At 43.4% G+C, this 23,971-nt stretch overlaps 1 protein-coding gene across 1 annotated transcript in view; it reads left to right on the top strand.

Moving 5' to 3' along the window:
* LOC121582239 (tetratricopeptide repeat protein 28-like) overlaps positions 1-23,971 on the top strand; it is a 70,255-nt gene that overhangs the window by 30,117 nt on the left and 16,167 nt on the right. The window contains 7 exon segments of the mRNA XM_041897913.1: positions 423-519; positions 20,071-20,267; positions 22,180-22,333; positions 22,506-22,677; positions 22,824-22,992; positions 23,119-23,279; positions 23,385-23,873. Of these exon segments, the coding sequence (XP_041753847.1) occupies positions 423-519; positions 20,071-20,267; positions 22,180-22,333; positions 22,506-22,677; positions 22,824-22,992; positions 23,119-23,279; positions 23,385-23,873 (1,439 nt within the window).

Here is a 23,971-nt window from a genome sequence, read left to right as displayed (position 1 = left end):
AGCCCTGCTCTAACACACCACATTGTAGCCTAAACATCAGCTGCTCAACAGGACCTTGATAAGCAAACTTTCAGGGCTGGATCAACACCCAGTAGCTCTCCAGACGGAGGGTTTTATACAGTAGCCCAACAGTGCAGTTATTGTACTTTGTGGGGGGTTAAGTGCCTTAATCAGGGGCACAAAGGCAGGAGATAGTAGGCCTACATGAGATCAGAGACCAGCAGCCTTCCAGTGTTAATACCACATTTATGCTGTCTTTTTCATGCTAGGATACATAGAGACACCACCAATTATTGGTCATTGAAATGTGGTTAAAAAAGACAGCTCCTGCACCTTATTCATCCGAAATCAAGCACTGATACACACACGCACATATGTACAGATGGTCACACACACAGCATAACTCTCCATATGTTCTCCAGGACTTGGAGAGGGCAGGCCAGTACCACCAGCAGCAGCTGGACATAGCAGAGGAGCTGCAGGACAGAGCTGCACAGGGACGAGCTTCATCCAACCTGGGTAAGACATGATGACAGTGTCCTACATTCTCTGTCTCTCTCTATTAGACAGTTATCTGCTCTGTGTTTCTCTCTTGGGACCAGAAGTTTGTGAATTGGATACCATCACAGATACAAGAGCTGTCCCCCAATGGCCTGACCAGTTAAATGCCACATCAACCAGCAGCATTAAGGAGAGACAGAGAGGCCAGGGGTATAGAATGAAGGACAACAGTATAGACCTTTTTACAGAGTCCTGGGCAGTATAAACAGATGTTCTGTGTTTATTATCTAGATACAGCATTGTTTTGTTCCCCTCAACATCCCACAAACACATCACCTGCTTTCAGCCCAGGTGTGACAGCAGGACACCAGAGCTGTGTCCTATCACATGACTCCACTAGTGCCTCTCTGGCCAATCAACACTCATGTTTTATTAATGAGGTTTACGGTTCCGCGACCATGACGATATTTGAGACTTGCTGAATCTGACCCCACTGCTGAGTGGACTATAACTTACCTACCTGTGTGTGTGTTTATGTGTGTGTGTTCTGAGTGTATACTCTATGCATGTGCAGGACTGGTTACTTGAGCACCATGGAGAGATCTATTTTTCTTACAGTCTCTCTCTCACTGTTTCTGTCTCTCTTGCTGTTCTGTTCTCCCATTAACGATTGCGCCCAGTGAGCGCTTGTTCAGCTACACAGCAAGCTAAACTCTTAACCACACTACTTTCTCCAAGGAACAGGCAGGTGTTGTAATTGGCAGGTTTAATAATGTGGAGAAGTGTGAAACTGCAGTAGAAACACAGGGCATACAGAAAAGGGTCAATGTACAGGATAGCTGCATATAAAATGTTACACAATTGCAATGGAACAACATGGAGGTAAATAGGAGGTAAGTACAGAATTACATTACAGAAGGTAGATTAGCTGCACTACTTTACAGCAGGTTTGAGGCTAGTGGCTGAATCACTTTACAGCAGGATAGAAATTAAACATAGCAATGTAACAGAAATGGCTTAACTAGTTAAATGTAATACATTTACTGGCATTGATAGCATTAACAGGTTGGCTAACATACAAACATATCAGTCAGAAAGGTTAGCTAAGTGGCTAACTGAAAAACCACTTGAAATAACTGAGCTAGCTGCTAACTAGCTAGCAAAAATGCTAATAACCTGTCAAAGTGTATAGAGTGGTAACCTCGGTTAAACGCCCACCTCAGACAAAGTTGCCGCACCTATAGAGAGAAATAGTAATGCCGTCTTTTTGTAGGCACTAACGCCGCCATGGTTCGTTGAACAAAGCCTATGGGAAAATTAATGGAGTTTTTTATTATTATTATTTATTTTTTTAACGCTGAAAATAAGGTCTGTGGTAAACACCTCGAAGACTGACGCCAGAGACGAAGAGGCGAAGCGAGAGGGATAACTGGGCCAAAAACGGTGGCGATGTTTTGTTTATTTTGCTCAGCAAGCGAAGAGTTTTTGTATGGAGGTCAATGAGAGAGTGTCAAAGTTGGTCAACAAAAAATGTAATGGTTTATTTGCTAAGCAAGGTTTATTTGATTGAATATAAGTTTTGTAATACTTCGGTTGTTACGATTGTACTGATATAAGTAGGACACGTGACATCCCAGCAAGTTTGAGAAAAAACACTTTATATCGAAGTTTTCTTGAGATGGCTATGCATATTCATGACGTGGCTAGTAGCATAGCATCTCTCTCCATTGAATACAGGCGGTTGACAACAACACCCCTCGTTGAATATTCAAAAAAGTATTACAATAATTAGATGTATCCACCAATCCAAAGAGAGGGATAGGCGGGAGCTTGACAGCCCGCCATTCTGCTGTGTGGACAACGACCATTGTTAGGGTGGAGACATATACAGTGGGGAAAAAAAGTATTTAGTCAGCCACCAATTGTGCAAGTTCTCCCACTTAAAAAGATGAGAGAGGCCTGTAATTTTCATCATAGGTACACGTCAACTATGACAGACAAAATGAGAATTTTTTTTCCAGAAAATCACATTGTAGGATTTTTAATTAATTTATTTGCTAATTATGGTGGAAAATAAGTATTTGGTCAATAACAAAAGTTTCTCAATACTTTGTTATATACCCTTTGTTGGCAATGACACAGGTCAAACGTTTTCTGTAAGTCTTCACAAGGTTTTCACACACTGTTGCTGGTATTTTGGCCCATTCCTCCATGCAGATCTCCTCTAGAGCAGTGATGTTTTGGGGCTGTCGCTGGGCAACACAGACTTTCAACTCCCTCCAAAGATTTTCTATGGGGTTGAGATCTGGAGACTGGCTAGGTCACTCCAGGACCTTGAAATGCTTCTTATGAAGCCACTCCTTCGTTGCCCGGGGCGGTGTGTTTGGGATCATTGTCATGCTGAAAGACCCAGCCACGTTTCATCTTCAATGCCCTTGCTGATGGAAGGAGGTTTTCACTCAAAATCTCACGATACATGGCCCCATTCATTCTTTCCTTTACACGGATCAGTCGTCCTGGTCCCTTTGCAGAAAAACAGCCCCAAAGCATGATGTTTCCACCCCGATGCTTCACAGTAGGTATGGTGTTCTTTGGATGCAACTCAGCATTCTTTGTCCTCCAAACACGACGAGTTGAGTTTTTACCAAAAAGTTATATTTTGGTTTCATCTGACCATATGACATTCTCCCAATCCTCTTCTGGATCATCCAAATGCACTCTAGCAAACTTCAGACGGGCCTGGACATGTACTGGCTTAAGCAGGGGGACACGTCTGGCACTGCAGGATTTGAGTCCCTGGCGGCGTAGTGTGTTACTGATGGTAGGCTTTGTTACTTTGGTCCCAGCTCTCTGCAGGTCATTCACTAGGTCCCCCCGTGTGGTTCTGGGATTTTTGCTCACCGTTCTTGTGATCATTTTGACCCCACGGGGTGAGATCTTGGAGATTATCAGTGGTCTTGTATGTCTTCCATTTCCTAATAATTGCTCCCACAGTTGATTTCTTCAAACCAAGCTGCTTACCTATTGCAGATTCAGTCTTCCCAGCCTGGTGCAGGTCTACAATTTTGTTTCTGGTGTCCTTTGACAGCTCTTTGGTCTTGGCCATAGTGGAGTTTGGAGTGTGACTGTTTGAGGTTGTGGACAGGTGTCTTTTATACTGATAACAAGTTCAAACAGGTGCCATTAATACAGGTAACGAGTGGAGGACAGAGGAGCCTCTTAAAGAAGAAGTTACAGGTCTGTGAGAGCCAGAAATATTGCTTGTTTGTAGGTGACCAAATACTTATTTTCCACCATAATTTGCAAATAAATTCATTAAAAATCCTACAATGTGATTTTCTGGATTTTTTTTCTCAATTTGTCTGTCATAGTTGACGTGTACCTACCAGGCCTCTCTCATCTTTTTAAGTGGGAGAACTTGCACAATTGGTGGCTGACTAAATACATTTTTTCCCCACTGTATATCCAAATCTTTGCTGACGCAGGCTGCTAAAGGTGTCTGCATGCTTTCCAGCCGAAACAGTTCGGAAGAATCGTGTATATATTATGATTACATTTTGTGACATTTTTGTTTGTTTTGGACTTCAGTAAGTGTTTTTTAGGCTGTTCAGGCACACAAAAACATTTCTTGAGGCAAGCCAAAGTCGGACGGTAGCCGAAGTCGGTAGCCGACGTCTACGCCCCTTCGTAGGTTATTGGTCAACAGTAGGGATTCTTCAGTCTTTGTTGTCATTCTACGAGAGATGACTCGTTTTCATGAAAATGTTTTCATTGAGAGATACTGCACCAAACATCTTAGTTAGATGTACAATTGCATGACTAAGATCTCCTCGGCAAAAATGTCCAAATGAATGACAGATTTCTTAGATTAATTCTGACTATTTTGAGGAAGTGTATACTGGCTACGGCGTCTCAAAATGGAAAAAGAGTACTATTGCTGGTTTTTTGTTTTTCAAGCGAAGGTCTTTTAAAGCTGCAATATGTAACTTTTTGGCCGACCCGACCAAATTATAGTTTAGAGTTATAGATCTGTAATTCTCATTTACTGCTTCTTATACTTGCTTTCAATCTGTCCTATGTGCGCAATTTCTATGCTTCCCGTTCTTAGGTTTAGTTTTTGCGTCTTTTACTTTCAGTTTTGTACACCAGCTTCAAACAGCTGAAAATACAATATTATTGGTTATGGAAATGATATTTCACAGCGGCTTCGATGGTACAATGATTCTCTACACTATACACGCTTGTTTTGCCACATAAACTGAAATTAGGAAACGATTAGAATTTTAGCAACCAGGAAATGGCGGAGCAATTTCTGCATAGTGCAGCTTTATGGGAGTGCAAGCACACTCTTTTTGACTCCAATACTTCCCACAGTTGTGTCAAGTTGGCTGGATGTCCTTTGGGTGGTGGACCATTCCTAATACACACAGGAAACTGTTGAGCGTGAAAAACCCTGCAGCGTTGCAGTTCTTGACACAAACCGGTGCGCCTGGCACCTACTACCATACCCTGTTCAAAGGCACTTAAATATTTTGTCTTGCCCATTCACCCTCTGAATGGCACACACACACAATCCTTGTCTCAATTGTCTCAAGGCTTAAAAATCCTTCTTTAACCTGTCTCCTCCCCTTCATCTACACTGATTGAAGTGGATTTAACAAGTGACATAAATAAGGGATCATAGCTTTCACCTGGATTCACCTGGTCAGTTTATGTCATGGAAAGCGCATGTTTTGTACACTCAGTGTATGAAGACACTAGTTTGGTGCTGGAGATGATTAATATGGGTTGAAAAGTACAGCTAAGATGCTTTTTTGCCCTCCCGCATCACTTTATACACAGAAGATCTCCGCTAAACAAAGAATCACAGTTTATCTGTCTCTCTGGGACCACAGATAACTTCACAAAGAAGTTGACTACAAATACAAAGTTGCCAATGTCTTTGCAATTATTACAAACAAGCAAAGAATAAAAATATGCTTCAAATGAAAACCGAGATGAATACCTACAGCAGGGGTACTCAACTCTTACCCTACGAGGTCCGGAGCCAGCTGGTTTTCTGTTCTACCTGATAATTAATTGCACACACCTGGTGTCCCAGGTCTAAATCATCCCTGATTAGATGGGAACAATAGAAAAATGCAGTGGAACTGGCTTCGAGGTCCAGAGTTGAGTTTGCGGGACCTACAGTATAGGCTATTGTCACGTTCGTTGATGAACGGGTCAGACCAAGGCGCAGCGTGATATGCATACATGTTTATTTGAACCGAATAAACAACGACAAAAACAACAAACTAACGACGCGTGAAGTCCAAGGTACACAAACAACATACCTCACACGGACAAGATCCCACAACCCACTAGTGCCAATAGGCTGCCTAAGTATTGTCCCCAATCAGAGACAACGAGCGACAGCTGCCTCTGATTGGGAACCACACCGGCCAACATAGATCTAGACATACTAGATCTAAACATAGAAAATACAGCATAGAAAATCACAACAAGGAATATACACACCCTGACTCAACATATAAGCGTCCTCTGAGTCAGGGCGTGACAGCTATAGGCCTATATATTTCAATGATATTTAAATCAATTTCATGTTCATTCAATTGAGTTTTATTTGGCTATTTGGCTACTGTCCAATTTTTGCCTCAATATCTTTCATGATGTGTAGTCTAACATGCGCAATGATGTGCCAAATCTTGATTTAGTGCATTATTATAGGGTAAACATTAGAATAAGCCGCCTCAATATTTGCAACCATAGTTGATAATATACAGTGAGGGAAAAAAGTATTTGATCCCCTGCTGATTTTGTACGTTTGCCCACTGACAAAGACATGATCAGTCTATAATTTAATGGTATGTTTATTTGAACAGTGAGAGACAGAATAACAACAAAAAAATCCAGAAAAAAGCATGTCAAAAATGTTATGAATTGATTTGCATTTTAATGAGGGAAATAATGATTTGACCCCTCTGCAAAACATGACTTAGTACTTGGTGGCAAAACCCTTGTTGGAAATTACAGAGGTCAGAGATTTCTTGTAGTTGGCCACCAGGTTTGCACACATCTCAGGAAGGATTTTGTCCCACTCCTCTTTGCAGATCTTCTCCAAGTCATTAAGGTTTCAAGGCTGACGTTTGGCAACTCAAACCTTCAGCTCCCTCCACAGATTTTCTATGGGATTAAGGTCTGGAGACTGGCTAGGCCACTCCAGGACCTTAATGTGCTTCTTCTTGAGCCACTCCTTTGTTGCCTTGGCCGTGTGTTTTGGGACATTGTCATGATAGAATACCCATCCACAACCCATTTTCAATGCCCTGGCTGAGGGAAGGAGGTTCTCACCCAAGATTTGACGGTACATGGCCCCGTCCATCGTCCCTTTGATGCGGTGAAGTTGTCCTGTCCCCTTAGCAGAAAAACACCCCCAAAGCATAATGTTTACACCTCCATGTTTTACAGTGGGGATGGTGTTCTTGGGGTCATAGGCAGCATTCCTCCTCCTCCAAACATGGCGAGTTGAGTTGATGCCAAAGAGTTCGATTTTGGTCTCATCTGACCACAACACTTTCACCCAGTTCTCCTCTGAATCATTCAGATGTTCATTGGCAAACTTCAGACAGCCCTGTATATGTGCTTTCTTGAGCAGGGGGACCTTGCGGGCGCTGCAGGATTTCAGTCCTTCACGGCGTAGTGTGTTACCAATTGTTTTCTTGGTGACTATGGTCCCAGCTGCCTTGAGATCATTGACAAGATCCTCCTGTGTAGTTCTGGGCTGATTCCTCACCGTTCTCATGATCATTGCAACTCCACGAGGTGAGATTTTGCATGGAGCCCCAGGCAGAGGGAGATTGACAGTTATTTTGTGTTTCTTCCATTTGTGAATAATCGCACCAACTGTTGTCACCTTCTCACCAAGCTGCTTGGCGATGGTCTTGTAGCCCATTCCAGCCTTGTGTAGGTCTACAATCTTGTCCCTGACATCCTTGGAGAGCTCTTTGGTCTTGGCCATGGTGGAGAGTTTGGAATCTGATTGATTGATTGCTTCTGTGGACAGGTGTCTTTTATACAGCTCGTTACCTGTATAAAAGACACCTGGGAGCCAGAAATCCTTCTGATTGAGAGGGGGTCAAATACTTATTTCCCTCATTAAAATGCATATCAATTTATAACATTTTTGACATGCGTTTTTTCTTGATTTTTTTGTTGTTATTCTGTCTCTCACTGTTCAAATAAACCCACCATTAAAATTATAGACTGATAATTTCTTTGTCAGTGGGCAAACGTACAAAATCAGCAGGGGATCAAATACTTTTTTCCCTCACTGTATCTTTAGGAGCTGATCCGTCATCAGTATTGTGGAACAATTCTAATGTTAAGGTAAGATATTGAATGGAGAAAGCTGACCCGAGAGCAGCTTTTTTAGTTTTTTTTCACTCCCGCCAGTGGTGGAAAAAGTACTCAATTGTCATACTTGAGTAAAAGTAAAGATACCTTAATAGAAAATGACTCAAGTAAAAGTGAAAGTCACCCAGTAAAATACTACTTGAGTAAAAGTATAAAAGTATTTGGTTTTAAATATACTAACTATCAAAAGTAAAAGCAGAAGTATAAATCATTTCACATTCCTTATATTAAGCAAACCAGACAGCACAAATGTTTTTTTTTCTTTTTCGGATTGTCGGGGGCGCACTCCAACACTCAGACATAATTTACAAACAAAGCATTTGTGTTTAGTGAGTCCGCCAAATCAGAGGCAGTAGGGATGACTGAGGATGTTCTGTTGATATGTGCATGAATTTGACCATTTTCCAGTTCTGCTAAGCATTCGAAATATAACAAGTACTTTTGGGTCTCAGGGAAAATGTATGGAGTAAAAAGTACATTATTTTCTTTAGGAATGTAGTGAAGTAAAATTAAAAGTTATAAATAGTTAAGTAAAGTACAGATACCAAAAAAAAAAGACTTAAGTAGTACTTGAAAGTATTTTACACCACTGGCCCCTGCCTCCACCAGTAGACAGTGTCCATCGCTGCCGCCTGCGGAACAGCTGCCCTCACTGTCGTTAACAGAACTGCGGGAAAATAGTGCCCAACAGGTGGGGGCGAAGGACACGGTCTACCGGTCGCTAGGGGAAGAGCTAGCTAACTAGCTAGCTTGCTAATTAGCGACACAGTGTGCTAGCTTGCTAGTTAGATAGCTAGTACATGGTGTCACCCCCGCCTCCCGCATGCTGTGTACCGGAAACACTGTCTACCGGTCGTCCCTGCCTCCCACTAGCACAGCAGATGGGAGGCTAGGGTGACACCGTTAACTCGCCCCCCTGCTTCCCGCCTGCTGTGTACCGGAGTCCTCCTAGGATTAGCTGGCTAAGCTAGCACACCTCCCACCTCCCACCAGCTTCATTGTGAACTGACCGCTAGACCCAGCGCCAGGATAAAGTGACTAAGGGGGCAGTTGAAATTGGCGAGGGGGCTACATTTTTTGGGGCTCTTGTATTGAACTTATATTGAATTCTGCTTAAATAAACATGCTATACCACAATAAACATAAAGTTCAAATGCACCGAGATCATTGAGTGCTTTTGAAATCTGTAGCCTATCTCTGCTGCGCTGTATCAGCACAATGGACAGCACCCTACAGCTAGGCCGTTTCGGTAATGAATATAGGCTACAAGATAGATAGGCTGTTTGTAATAGGTGAATTGCCTTATGTGAATGCAGCCTTACACAGAGCTGTCTTACCAAAATAATGCAAAATAAATGCTGAAAGTAGTAGCCTAGTTATTCATGTATACAAACAAAAATAATGAATAGCAGTTTGGTTTAGAATACCGACACAACTGCGAATGCGAATGAATACGAACAGAACAAAACAGCGGTACCACGTAGTAATACTTTTTACTCTATACATTTTCCCTGACACCCAAAAGTACTCGTTACATTTTGAATGCTTAAAAGGACAGGAAAATTGTCCAATTCATGCACCTATCAAGAGAACATCCCCTACTGCCTCTGATATGGCGGACTCACTAAACACAAATGCTTTCTTTGTAAATTATGTCTGAATGTTGGAATGTGCCCCTGGCTATCCCTAAATTAAAAAAACATAAAAACACTTTTAACATGGCACACCTGTTAATTGAAATGCAATCCAGGTGACTACCTCATGAAGCTGGTTGAGAGAATGCCAAGAGTGTGCAAAGCTGTCATCAAGGCAAAGGGTGGCTACTTTGAAGAATCTCAAATCTCAAATATATTTGGATTTGTTTAACACTTTTTTGGTTACTACATGATTCCATATGTGTTATTTCATAGTTTTGATGTCTTCACTATTATTCTACAATGTAGAAAATAGTAAAAATAAAGAAAAACCCTGGAATGAGTAGGTGTGTCCAAACTTTTGACTGGTACTGGATTTATATACAGTGGGGAGAACAAGTATTTGATACACTGCCGATTTTGCAGGTTTTCCTACTTACAAAGCATGTAGAGGTCTGTAATTTTTATCATAGGTACACTTCAACTGTGAGATTCAAAAATCCAGAAAATCACATTATATGATTTTTAAGTAATTAATTTGCATTTTATTGCATGACAGAAGTATTTGATCACCTACCAACCAGTAAGAATTCCGGCTCTCACAGACCTGTTAGTTTTTCTTTAAGAAGCCCTCCTGTTCTCCACTCATTACCTGTATTAACTGCACCTGTTTGAACTCGTTACCTGTATAAAAGACACCTGTCCACACACTCAATCAAACAGACTCCAACCTCTCCACAATGGCCAAGACCAGAGAGCTGTGTAAGGACATCAGGTATAAAATTGTAGACCTGCACAAGGCTGGGATGGGCTACAGGACAATAGGCAAGCAGCTTGGTGGGAAGGCAACAACTGTTGGCACAATTATTAGAAAATGGAAGAAGTTCAAGATGACGTCTATCACCCTCGGTCTGGGGCTCCATGCAAGATCTCACCTCGTGGGGCATCAATGATCATGAGGAAGGTGAGGGATCAGCCCAGAACTACACGGCAGGACCTGGTCAATGACCTGAATAGAGCTGGGACCACAGTCTCAAAGAAAACCATTAGTAACACACTACGCCGTCATGGATTAAAATCCTGCAGCGCACGCAAGGTCCCCCTGCTCAAGCCAGCGCATGTCCAGGCCCGTCTGAAGTTTGCCAATGACCATCTGGATGATCCAGAGGAGGAATGGGATAAGGTCATGTGGTCTGATGAGACAAAAATAGAGCTTTTTGGTCTAAACTCCACTCGCCGTGTTTGGAGGAAGAAGAAGGATGAGTACAACCCCAAGAACACCATCCCAACCGTGAAGCATGGAGGTGGAAACATCATTCTTTGGGGATGCTTTTCTACAAAGGGGACAGGACAACTGCACCGTATTGACGGGAGGATGGATGGGGCCATGTATCGTGAGATCTTGGCCAACAACCTCCTTCCCTCAGTAAGAGCATTGAAGATGGGTCGTGGCTGGGTCTTCCAGCATGACAACGACCCAAAACACACAGCCAGGGCAACTAAGGAGTGGCTCCGTAAGAAGCATCTCAAGGTCCTGGAGTGGCCTATCCAGTCTCCAGACCTAAACCCAATAGAAAATCTTTGGAGGGAGCTGAAAGTCCGTATTGCCCAGCGATAGCCCCGAAACCTGAAGGATCTGGAGAAGGTCTGTATGGAGGAGTGGGCCAAAATCCCTGCTGCAGTGTGTGCAAACCTGGTCAAGACCTACAGGAAACGTATGATCTCTGTAATTGCAAACAAAGGTTTCTGTACCAAATATTAAGTTCTGCTTTTCTGATGTATCAAATACTTATGTCATGCAATAAAATGCAAATTAATTACTTAAAAATCATACAATGTGATTTTCTGGATGTTTGTTTTAGATTCCGTCTCTCACAGTTGAAGTGTACCTATGATAAAAATTACAGACCTCTACATGTTTTGTAAGTAGGAAAACCTGCAAAATCGGCAGTGTATCAAATACTTGTTCTCCCCACTGTATATACACACCAGCCCATTCACGAAAATGGTTAGCTCCTACAGACTGAGAGTCACGTGGCCGTGGCTTATTTAAAGCAGGCAGACAGGCATTGAGGCATTCAGTTACTGTTCCATTGAATATCAGAAAGGGCAAAACGAGTGACCTATGTGACTTTGAACGTGGTATGATCGTTGGTGCCAGGCGCGCCGGTTCCAGTATCTCAGAAACAGCCGGCCTCCTGGGTTTTCACGCACGACAGTGGCTAGGGTTTACCGAGAATGGTGCGACAAACAAAAAACATCCAGTCAGCGGCACTCCTGTGGGCGAAAACAGCTCGTTGATGAGAGAGGTCGAAGGAGAATGGCAAGAATCGTGCAAGCTAACATGCGAGCCACAAACAGGCAAATAACGGCGCAGTACAACAGTGGTGTGCAGAACGGCATCTCGGAATCCACAACTCGTCGGTCCTTGTCACGGATGGGCTGTTGCAGCAGACAACCACACCGGGTTCCACTCCTATCAGCTAAAAACAAGGAGAAGATGCTCCAGTGGGCACGCGATCACCAACACTGGACAATTGAGGAGTGGAAAAACATTGCCTGGTCCAACGAATCCCAGTTCCTGTTGCGTCATGCTGATGGCAGAGTCAGGATTTGGCGTAAGCAGCATGAGTCCATGGCCCCATCCTGCCTGGTGTCAACGGTACAGGCTGGTGGTGGCGGTGGTGTAATGGTGTGGGGAATGTTTTCCTGGCACACGTTAGGTCCTTTGATACCCATTGATCAATGTTTGAACGCCAAACCTTGTAGAATCCATGCCCTGAAGAATTCAGGCTGTTTTGGAGGCAAAAGGTGGTCTGACCCGGTACTAGATTGGTGTTCCTAATAAACTGGCCACTGAGTGTATATATATATTTTTTTTTGGGGGGGGGTTATATTTCACTAGTTGTATGGGATCAAAAAGAGGTGATTAACATAAATACAAAACAATACATTATATCACATTTACAGTTCATAATACAAAAAGATTGAGAATGATTATAAGGAATTCAAAAGTGAAGAGTTTTCCATCTAGGCTATTTCATTTTCCAATTCATATACATTAGATTTTTTCTAATGTAGTTGTACCTCTTAAAATTCAGATTAAGATATCATTTAAATATCTCTATATAGGCCTATCTATTATGTTGTGCTTCATCTAAATATTGGAACTTGATTTAAAAAAAAACACAGGTCAATGTCAGTTTTCGTTAATATTTTCAGTTCACATATTTTCTGTTTCAAACTTCAATTAATTTATCATATCTTTGTTTTCCAGACATTTCACATTAAGTTTCCAAAATCTATTTTAGCATTTTTTAACCATAGTAATTACTGACTTAACAAAAAGCATAAAAAATGTATTGTCTCTCAGGGATTATATCTATTTTCTTTGAATAGTGACATTGTCCGTAGTTTATAATAAATAAGTTGGTTTGTTTTCGCTCCTTTTCTTCTCTCTTCTCCACCGGGTCAGAGGTCAGACCTTGGATTAGAGGCTGCACCTCTTCTTACCTGCCCGCGTACGACACTGGACATTGGAAGAAGGTGTAACCTTCACCTTCACATAGGCTGCACATTCTGGCCCTTTTTTTTACCTGGTATTGGCATGTCGAGACAGACTAGGCTGAGACTCACTACTCACTCACACTGTGAATAAAATGAGAATGAAAATGTGCGAAACATGGATGATTATGCACATAGCGAGTAACCTCGTCCCCAGGCGATGTACATTCAATGAATGCATGGATTACATCACACCACCACAATAAAACCTTAGTAGCTGTATTTACATTTAAATGTTTTACAAGAGGTGAGTTGAGGTTCAATTACAATGCAAGCTAGTCTGCTTCTTTTTCACTGATGCACACATTGTACACCAATGAATGAAGAGTGTGCATATGCACTGCTGCATATACAGATGAAGTCGAAAGTTTACATACACTTAGGTTGGAGTCATTAAAACTCATTTTTCAACCACTCCACAAATGTCTTGTTAACAAACTATAGTTTTGGCAAGTCGGTTAGTTTACAGACAGATTATTTCACTTATAATTCACTGTATCACAATTCCAGTGGGTCAGAAGTTTACATATACTAAGTTGACTGTGCCTTTAAACAGCTTGGAAAATTCCAGAAAATGATGTCATGGCTTTAGAAGCTTCTGATAGGCTAATTGACATAATTTGAGTCAATTGGAGGTGTATCTGTGGATGTAGTTCAAGGCCTACCTTCAAACTCAGTGCCTCTGACATAACCTGAAAGGCTGCTCAGCAAGGAAGAAGCCACTGCTCCAAAACCGCCATAAAAAAAGCCAGACTACGGTTTGCAACTGCACATGGGGACAAACATCATACTTTTTGGAGAAATGTCCTCTAGTCTGATGAAACAAAAATAGAACTGTTTAGCCATAATGACCATCGTTATGTTTGGAGGAAAAAGAGGGTTGCTTGCAAGCCGAAGAACACCATCCCAACCGTGAAGCACGGGGGTGGCAGCATCATGCTGTGGGGGTGCTTTGCTGCAGGAGGGACTGGTGCCTTTCATAAAATAGATGGCATCATGAGGAAGGAAAATGATGTGGATAAATTGAAGCAACATCTCAAGACATCAGTCAGGAAGTTAAAGCTTGGTCGCAAATGGGTCTTCCAAATGGACAATGGCCCCAAGCATACTTCCAAAGTTGTGGCAAAATGGCTTAAGGACAACAAAGTCAAGGTATTGTAGTGGCCATCACAAAGCCCTGACCTCAATCCTATAGAACATTTGTGGGCAGAACTGAAAAGTGTGTGCGAGGAAGGAGGCCTACAAACCTGACTCAGTTACACCAGCTCTGTCAGGAGAAATGGGCCAAAATTCACCCAACTTATTGTGGGAAGCTTGTGGAAGGCTACCCGAAACGTTTGACCCAAGTTGAACAATTTAAAGGCAATGCTACCAAATACTAATTGAGTGTATGTGAACTTCTGACCCACTGGGAATGTGATTAAATAAATAAAAGCTGAAATAAATCATTCTCTCTACTATTATTCTGACATTTCACATTCTTAAAATAAAGTGGTGATCCTAACTGACCTAAAACAGGGAATTCTTACTAGGATTAAATGTCAGGAATTGTGAAAAACTGAGTTTAAATATATTTTGCTAAGGTGTACTGTATGTAAACTTCCAACTTCAACTGTAGCTGCTAAGAGATTTTGCTAAATATCCTAGTTCTTTAGGTTAATTAATCTATTAAACTAGCTTGTCTCGTTGGGCTAGCTTAATGCAATGCATGGTCAATAATATACCAACTTTTGTTTTAACTTTTTTTTACAACAGTCAAGTGAGTTAAAGTTCAATAATTGCAACGCTAGCAACTGGGCTTTTTCGACGATGCACACATTGCACAGTGAACCATTATATTAAGAGTGTGCATATGCACATAGCATTGAGAGATTCTGCAGTGCACAATACCCCCCAAAGTCAATACTTTGTAGAGCCAGCTTTTGCAGCAATTACAGCTGCAAGTCTCTTGGGGTAAGTCTGTATAAGCTTGGCACATCTAGCCACTGGAATTTTTGCCCATTCTTCAAGGCAAAACTGCTCCAGCTCCTTCAAGTTGGATGGGTTCCGCTGGTGTACAGCAATCTTTAAGTCATACCACAGATTCTCAATTGGATTAAGGTCTGGGCTTTGACTAGGCCATTCCAAGACATTTAAATGTTTCCCCTTAAACCACTCGAGTGTTGCTTTAGCAGTATGCTTAGGGTCATTGTCCTGCTGGAAGGTGAACCTCCGTCCCAGTCTCAAATCTCTGGAAGACTGAAACAGGTTTCCCTCAAGAATTTCCCTGTATTTAGCGCCATCGATCATTACTTCAATTCTGACCAGTTTCCCAGTCCCTGCCGATGAAAAACATACCCACAGCATGATGCTGCCACCACCATGCTTCACTGTGGGGATGGTGTTCTCGGGGTGATGAGAGGTGAGCTTTGCAGCTCCTTCAAGGTTATCTTTGGTCTCTTTGTTGTCTCAGTGATTAATGCCCTCCATGCCTGGTCTGTGAATTTTGGTGGGCGGCCCTCTCTTGGCAGGTTTGTTGTGGTGCCAGATTCTTTCAATTTTTTAATAATAGATTTAATGGTGCTCCATGGGATGTTCAAAGTTTCTGATATTTTTTTATAACCCAACACTGATCTGTACTTCTCCACAACTTTGTCCCTGACCTGTTTGAAGAGCTCCTTGGTCTTCATGGTGCCGGTTGCTTGGTGGTGCCCCTTGCTTATTGGTGTTGCAGACTCTGGGGCCTTTCAGAACAGGTGTATACAGTGAGGGAAAAAAGTATTTGATCCCATGCTGATTTTGTACGTTTTCCCACTGACAAAGACATGATCAGTCTATAATTTTAATGGTAGGTTTATTTGAACAGTGAGAGACAGAATAACAACAAAAAATCCAGAAAAACGCATGTCAAAAATGTTAGAAATTGATTTGCAAAACATGACTTAGTACTTGGTGGCAAAACCCTTGTTGGCAATCACAGAGGTCAGACGTTTCTTGTAGTTGGCCACCAGGTTTGCACACATCTCAGGAGGGATTTTGTCCCACTCCTCTTTGCAGATCTTCTCCAAGTCATTAAGGTTTCGAGGCTGACGTTTGGCAACTCGTACCTTCAGCTCCCTCCACAGATTTCCTACGGGATTAAGGTCTGGAGACTGGCTAGGCCACTCCAGGACCTTAATGTGCTTTTTCTTGAGCCACTCCTTTGTTGCCTTGGCCGTGTGTTTTGGGTTATTGTCATGCTGGAATACCCATCCACGACCCATTTTCAATGCCCTGGCTGAGGAAAGGAGGTTCTCACCCAAGATTTAACAGTACATGGCCCTGTCCATTGTCCCTTTGATGCGGTGAAGTTGTCATGTCCCCTTAGCAGAAAAACACCCCCAAAGCATAATGTTTCCACCTCCATGTTTGACGGTGGGAATGGTGTTCTTGGGGTCATAGGCAGCATTCCTCCTCCTCCAAACACGGCGAGTTGAGTTGATGCCAAAGAGCTCGATTTTGGTCTCATCTGACCACAACGTTCTCCTCTGAATCATTCAGATGTTCATTGGCAAACTTCAGACGACCCTGTATATGTGCTTTCTTGAGCAGGGGGACCTTGCGGGCACTGCATGATTTCAGTCCATCACGGCGTAGTGTGTTACCAATTGTTTTCTTGGTGACTATGATCCCAGCTGCCTTGAGATCATTGCCAAGATCCTCCTGTGTAGTTCTGGGCTGATTCCTCACCGTTCTCATGATCATTGCAACTCACAAGGCGAGATCTTGCATGGAGCCCCAGGCCGACGGAGATTGACAGTTTTTTTGTGTTTCTTCCGTTTGCGAATAATCGCATCAACTGTTGTCACCTTCTCAACAAGCTGCTTGCCGATGGTCTTGTAGCCCATTCCAGCCTTGTGTAGGTCTACAATCTTGTCCCTGACATCCTTGGAGAGCTCTTTGGCCTTGGCCATGGTGGAGAGTTTGGAAACAGATTGATTGATTGCTTCTGTGGACAGGTGTCTTTTATACAGGTAACAAACTGAGATTAGGAGCACTCCCTTTAAGAGTGTGCTCCTAATCTCAGCTCGTTACCTGTATAAAAGACACCTGGGAGCCAGATATTTTTCTGATTGAGAGGGGGTCAAATACTTATTTCCCTCATTAAAATGCAAATCAATGCATAACATTTTTGACATGCGTTTTTCTGGATTTTTTTGTTGTTATTCTGTCTCTCACTGTTCAAATAAACTTACCATTAAAATTATAGACTGATCATTTCTTTGTCAGTGGGCAAAAGTACAAAATCAGCAGGGGATCAAATACTTTTTTCCCTCACTGTATGTGATGCTCCATATCGCAGTTATAGCTTAGCTACTGTAAAGTGTAGCAAGGAATTTTTCAACTAACCTGTTCTTGGAGATACTTTCTTCATTCTTGATTCAGGAAAAAAGTGTATCTTATAAATGTCCAGTTGCAGGTGGTTCTACAAAAACCAGAGACAATTCTTAAAGATATTAAGTCTATGTTTTGTACCGCGCAAGGAGGTTCCTCGCCATCTTCCTCGCCATCTTAGCTGCCGCACATCTAGGATTTCCCAGCATCGTTGCAGGATCTAGTCGTTTCTATGTTTTTTGTAGAACCACCTGCAACTGGACATTTATAAGAAACACTTTTTTCCCGAATCGAGAACGAAGAAAGTATTGCCAAGAACAGGTTAGTTGAAAAGTTATTTGCTACACTTTACAGTATCTAAGCCGTAATGGCGATATGGAGCACCACATATCACGTTACAGTTCCGTAGCTAGGGTTGCTGGGCAAAGTTAAACTGGCATTATGACTAGCATCCTCTTAGACAGTCCCTCTATATCTAACCAATGTTGTATATGAACACACATACACACAACATACGCACGCACACTCTCATTGACACTGTCTCTTTCTATAAACCACTCTCTCATTCGCTCTCCAGTTGTCCAGAGGATGGCAGTCTGTCTCTCCCCTCTGCTACCCAGAGGGAGGTGCTCAGAACACCACTGATGGCCATACAGAATAAAATGGCTGTTGTTGACAAGACCAAACCCTCCTGGGAGAAAGGGCATCTCACATCAGGGCGCAGGCCCAGAAAACTGAGAAACAGATAAAAGAGGAATTTGAGAGGCTGCGTCTCTTCCTGAGAAAGGAGAGGCAGAGAGGATAGCCAAGCTGAGGGAGGAAGAGGAGGAGAAGATTAAAAGGATGTCATCTCTGTCTAAAATAATCAGGGAGGTAGAGGAGAAGCTGTCAGGTGATGAGGCCGCGTTCCTGCAAAGCTACAAGACTACGAAGATGAAAGCAGAGATTCTCCTCTTGACCCTCCGCTTGTCTCTGGAGCTCTGGTCGACGTGGCCAAACACCTGGGCACCAGGATCTGACCAGCCTAAGAATGAAGACTGAGGATAAGAGTCTTCCAGACAACCCAGAGAGGTTTAGTGGGAACTTTGACATTCTGGGTTCAAAGGGATTCACCTCAGGGATTCACAGCTGGGAGGTGGAGGTGGGGGACAATGACGACTGGTTATTAGCGGTGGCAAAAGAGTCCATTAGCAGGAAAAACAGTTCTCCAAAAAGCTATCAGGATAAACAGTTCACTGTAGGGGTGCTTGATGGTGTACCAGAGACAATCAAGCAGAAGCCACAGAGGATCATGGTTTAGCTAGACTCGGACAAAGCAAAGCTGTCCTTCTATGCTAGTTCTGCTGTTTACGTCCGATTACAGCACCTACACACCTTTAACCACACATTTACAGAGAAGGCGTATCCATACTTCTGTAGATCAAAGGCTGAACCACCACAGATCATAACAACTGAGGTCACTGTGTGTAAAACCATACTCTGCTCTAAATGAGCCAAGAGTGTGCAAAGCTGTCATCAAGGCAAAGGGTGGCGAGTGGCGCAGCGGTCTAAGGCACTGCATCTCAGTGCTTGAGGTGTCACTACAGACCCCTTGGTTCGATTCCAGGCTGTATCACAACCGGCCGTGATTGGGAGTCCCATAGGGCGGTGCAAAATTGGCCCAGCGTTGTCCAGGTTTGGCCGGTGTAGGCCGTCATTGTAAATAAGAATTTGTTCTTAACTGACTTGCCTAGTTAAATAAAAATAAAAATATATTTTGATTTGTTTAACACTTTTTGGGTTTCTACATGATTCCATTTGTTATTTCATAGTTTTGAAGTCTTCACTATTATTCTACAATGTAGAAAAAAGTAAAAAATAAAGAAAAACCCTTGAATGAGTAGGTGTGTCCAAACATTTCACTGGTACTGTACATTGATAGATTATTAAAGTCTACAATTTCAAATGTTCCTGGCAAGAAATTCTTTCAAATAAAGTTTTTGGCATAAGTAACAAAAAATTGATGTATTATTGACAGATACTGTTAACCAACATGTTTATGTACATTAGAAGGACATTGAAAGTGTGAAGGTACCCTTCCTTTTAACCTAAACCTCAGGATGAAAGAAAGTAGCAAATGGAAACAGCGTTTCCCCACTCAGAATGCCAAACTACCTTAGCTCATTTCATGTTCCACTCCATTTTAAGACTGACCCCTAGCCTACAAACACACACACACACACTCTCACACACACACTGGATCAGACAAACAGACGTCAGGGCCATGTGTTACTGATCCATCTTCGTCTGCTGTCTCGACACCCCCTACCTCTCCTCCCTCCCTCTTTCATTCCTCCCTTCTCTTGTGTTTGATGCCGATATTTGAGCACTGATACCCTCCCATACCTACACACACACTCACAGACATCTGTGTATTCAGGGATGTGACACGATTCCCTATTCCCTATCTGAATGTTCTATAATGTTCCGTCCTCCTGAACAGGCCGAGTGTCAGACAGTCGGCTGTGATCCTAATTGGTCATCCTCATGTCTAATCTCTGTTTGGCCATCACTCACTCTCACTCACTGGACTGAAAACGCCCCTCTGTGCCTCTCTCTCTTTCAGGTATAATCCACCAGATGAAGGGGGAGTACGATGCAGCGTTGAAGCTCCACAAGGCCCACCTGTGTTTGGTCCAGGAGCTGGGGGACTATGCTGCTCAGGGCAGGGCCTATGGGAACATGGGAAATGCCTACAACGCTCTGAGGATGTACGACCAAGCTGTACGCTACCACAGGCAAGAACTGCACATATCACTCGAGGTGAGGATGCACACTTGAACACACACACGTGAACACACACACACAGAGCACTTTGGGGACATACAGTGCCTTGCAAAAGTATTCATCCCCCTTGGAGTTTTTCCTATTTTGTTGCATTACAACCTGTAGTTTAAATTTACTTTTATTTGGATTTCATGTAATGGACATACACAAAATAGTCAAAATTGGTGAAGTGAAATGAAAAAAATATCTTCTTTAAAAAAAATCAAAAAAATTAAGAATGGAAAAGTGGTGCGTGCATATGTATTCACCCCCTTTGCTATGAAGCCCCTAAATAATATCTGGTGCAACCAATTACCTTCAGAAGTCACATAATTAGTTAAATAAAGTCCACCTGTGTGCAATCTAAGTGTCACATGATCTCAGTATATATACACCTGTTCTGAAAGGCCCCAGAGTCTGCAACACCACTAAGCAAGGGGCACCACCAAGCAAGCGGCACCATGAAGACCAAGGAGCTCTCCAAACAGGTCAGGGACAAAGTTGTGGAGAAGTACAGATCAGGGTTGGGTTATAAATAAATATATGAAACTTTGAACATCCCACAGAGCACCATTAAATCCATTATAAAAAAAATTGAAAGAATATGGCACCACAACAAACCTGCCAAGAGAGGGCCACCCACCAAAACTCACGGACCAGGCAAGGCGGGCATTAATCAGAGGCAACAAAGAGAACAAAGATAACCCTGAAGGAGCTGCAAAGCTCCACAGCGGAGATTGGAGTATCTGTCCATAGGACCACTTTAAGCCGTACACTCCACAGAGCTGGGCTTTACAGAAGAGTGGCCAGAAAAAAGCCAATGCTTAAAGTTTGGTGTTCGCCGAAAGGCATGTGGGAGACTCCCCAAACATATGGAAGAAAGTCTGGTCAGATGAGACTAAAATGTAGCTTTTTGGCCATCAAGGAAAACACTATGTCTGGCGCAAACCCAACACCTCTCATCACCCCGAGAACACCATCCCCACAGTGAAGCACGATGGTGGCAGCATCATGCTGTGGGGATGTTTTTCATCGGCAGGGACTGGGAAACTGGTCAGAATTGAAGAAATGATTGATGGCGCTAAATACAGGGAAATTCTTGAGGGAAACCTGTTTCAGTCTTCCAGAGATTTGAGACTGGGACGGAGGTTCACCTTCCAGCAGGACAATGACCCTAAGCATACTGCTAAAGCAACACTTGAGCGGTTTAAGGGGAAACATTTAAATGTCTTGGAATGGCCTAGTCAAAGCCAGACCTCAATCCAATTGAGAATCTGTGGTATGACTTAAAGATTGCTGTACACCAGCGGAACCCATCCAACTTGAAGGAGCTGGAGCAGTTTTGCCTTGAAAAATGGGCAACAATCCCAGTGGCTAGATGTGCCAAGCTTATAGAGACATACCCCAAGAGACTTGCAGCTGTAATTGCTGCAAAAGGTTGCTCTACAAAGTATTGACTTTGGGGGGGTGAATAGTTATGCACGCTCAAGTTTTCTTGTTTGTTTCACAAGATAAACTATTTTGCATCTTCAAAGTGGTAGGCCTGTTGTGTAAATCAAATGTTACAAACCCCCCAAAAATCAATTTTAATTCCAGGTTGTAAGGCAACAAAATAGGAAAAATGCCAGGGGGGGTGAATACTTTCGCAAGCCACTGTACGACCAGGCTGTACGGTAACGTAGGTAGCAGATATCACTGGAGGCAGACACACACACACCTGGGACATTTTCAGTAAGAAACGATGTGGAACGTTGCAGATAGAAATGCCATGACTAGAGCTGACGTGATTCCTTATTCTATATACCAAAGAGGTATGTTTGTTCTACATCATACATTTATATCTGAACGTTGGCCAACGTTGTGTCCTGCTGAATGCGGCCCTGGTATTGACCTTTCTTTCCTCTCTCAGGTGAATGACCGTCCCTCCCAGGCCTCTACCCATGGTAACCTGGCTGTAGCCTATCAGGCGCTGGGCGCTCACGACCAGGCTCTCCAGCACTACCTGCACCACCTGACCATCGCACGCGAGCTACGAGACACGCAGAGCATGGCCAGGGCACTAGGTAACGGCTGGACAGAGGGACAAAGTAATTCAAAAAAATATTAAATATACTTTATTGATTCCTATAGGTAAAGTGTGTGTGTGTGTGTGTGTGTGTGTGTGTGTGTGTGTGTGTGTGTGTGTGTGTGTGTGTGTGTGTGTGTGTGTGTGTGTGTGTGTGTGTGTGTGTATAGGTAACCTGGGTAACTTCCACTGCTGTAGAGGGGAGTATGTCCAGGCAGTTCCATACTACCAGCAGTACCTGACCCTGTCACCTCAGCTACAGGACCTGGAGGGAGAGGGCAAGGTCTGCCACAACCTGGCCTACACACACTACTGCCTGGGACAGTACAGGGAGGCCGTCAGGTAGGACACATTCTTCATACATCTGTATGTATAATAATAACTCATAAAGATTGTCCCAACCTCTCCAAATAAATACAGAAAGGTCTCAACATTGTGAAGAAAATTAGCCACACACTGTTAGCCATTTTCTTATTTTTTCCATACAGGTATTATGAGCAGGACCTGGCCCTGGCTAAAGACCTGGGTGATAAGTTGTCCCAGGCTAAAGCCTACTGTAACCTGGGTCTGGCCTACAAAGCCCTGAGGGAATATAGCAAGGCTGAGGACTGTCAGAGATACCTGCTGTCCCTGGCTCAGGCTCTGAACAACACACAGGTAGAGATAGTAATTAACACAACTGTGAATGGAGGAATGGGTCAGAAGGGGGTCTGCGTGTGTGTTGGGGGGGAGTTGACGGGGATGGTGAGATTCTACATTAAAACTCTGTGTGTGTGTGTACAGGCGGTGTTCCGTGCCCTGGGGAACTTGGGGGATGTGTGTGTGTGTCGGGGTGATATGGCCGGGGCAGTGAGGTTCTACCAGCAGCAGCTCACCCTGGCTCAGGAGGTGAAAGGTCACAAGATGGAGGCTGACGCCTACTCAGCGCTAGGCTCCGCCCACAGGTTGGCTTCTAGTCCAGTTAGCATCTTAAAAAAGTTGAATTTATTAACTTCTCATATGTTTTAGGTTAATATTGACTGGGAAGTAATAGTAATGTCCTCCCCCAGACTCCTCTGTCAGTACGACCTGGCCCTGTCCTTCCACCAGCAGGAGCTGTCTGCCCGCACTGCTCTAGACGACCAGCGGGGGCAGTGTGGTGCTCTGGGCCGCCTGGCAGCCGTCCACATGGCCCTGACGGACTACCCCACAGCCTTCCAGTGTTACCAGGCCCAGCTCACCCTGGCACAGGACCTCAGAGATGCCTGCGTGGAGGCACAGGTCCAGGGCAACATGGGCATCGCCAAAATGAACATGGGCGTCCTGGAGGAGGCCATTGGGTATTTTGAGCAGCAGTTGGCCATGTTGGAGCAGCTGAGTGGGGCTGAGTGTGTGCTGGACAGAGGCAGGGCCTACGGGAACCTAGCAGACTGTTATGACTCTCTGGGAGACTTTGAGGAAGCTATAAAGTACTGTGAGATGTTTCTGACTGTGGCTCAGAGTCTCAACCATGTTCAGGACCAGGAGAGAGCCTACAGGGGACTGGGCAACGCACACAGGTAAAAGACACAGACACACACACTCTTTCTCACTCTCTCTGTCTGTCTGTCGCTTCCTCTTTATCTCTCTCTATTCTTTCTCTTTTAACCCCCCTCTC

This window comes from Coregonus clupeaformis, chromosome 15 (genome assembly GCF_020615455.1).
Source record: "Coregonus clupeaformis isolate EN_2021a chromosome 15, ASM2061545v1, whole genome shotgun sequence".
Lineage (NCBI taxonomy): Eukaryota > Metazoa > Chordata > Actinopteri > Salmoniformes > Salmonidae > Coregonus > Coregonus clupeaformis.
This window is presented reverse-complemented; position numbering and strand designations above follow the sequence as displayed.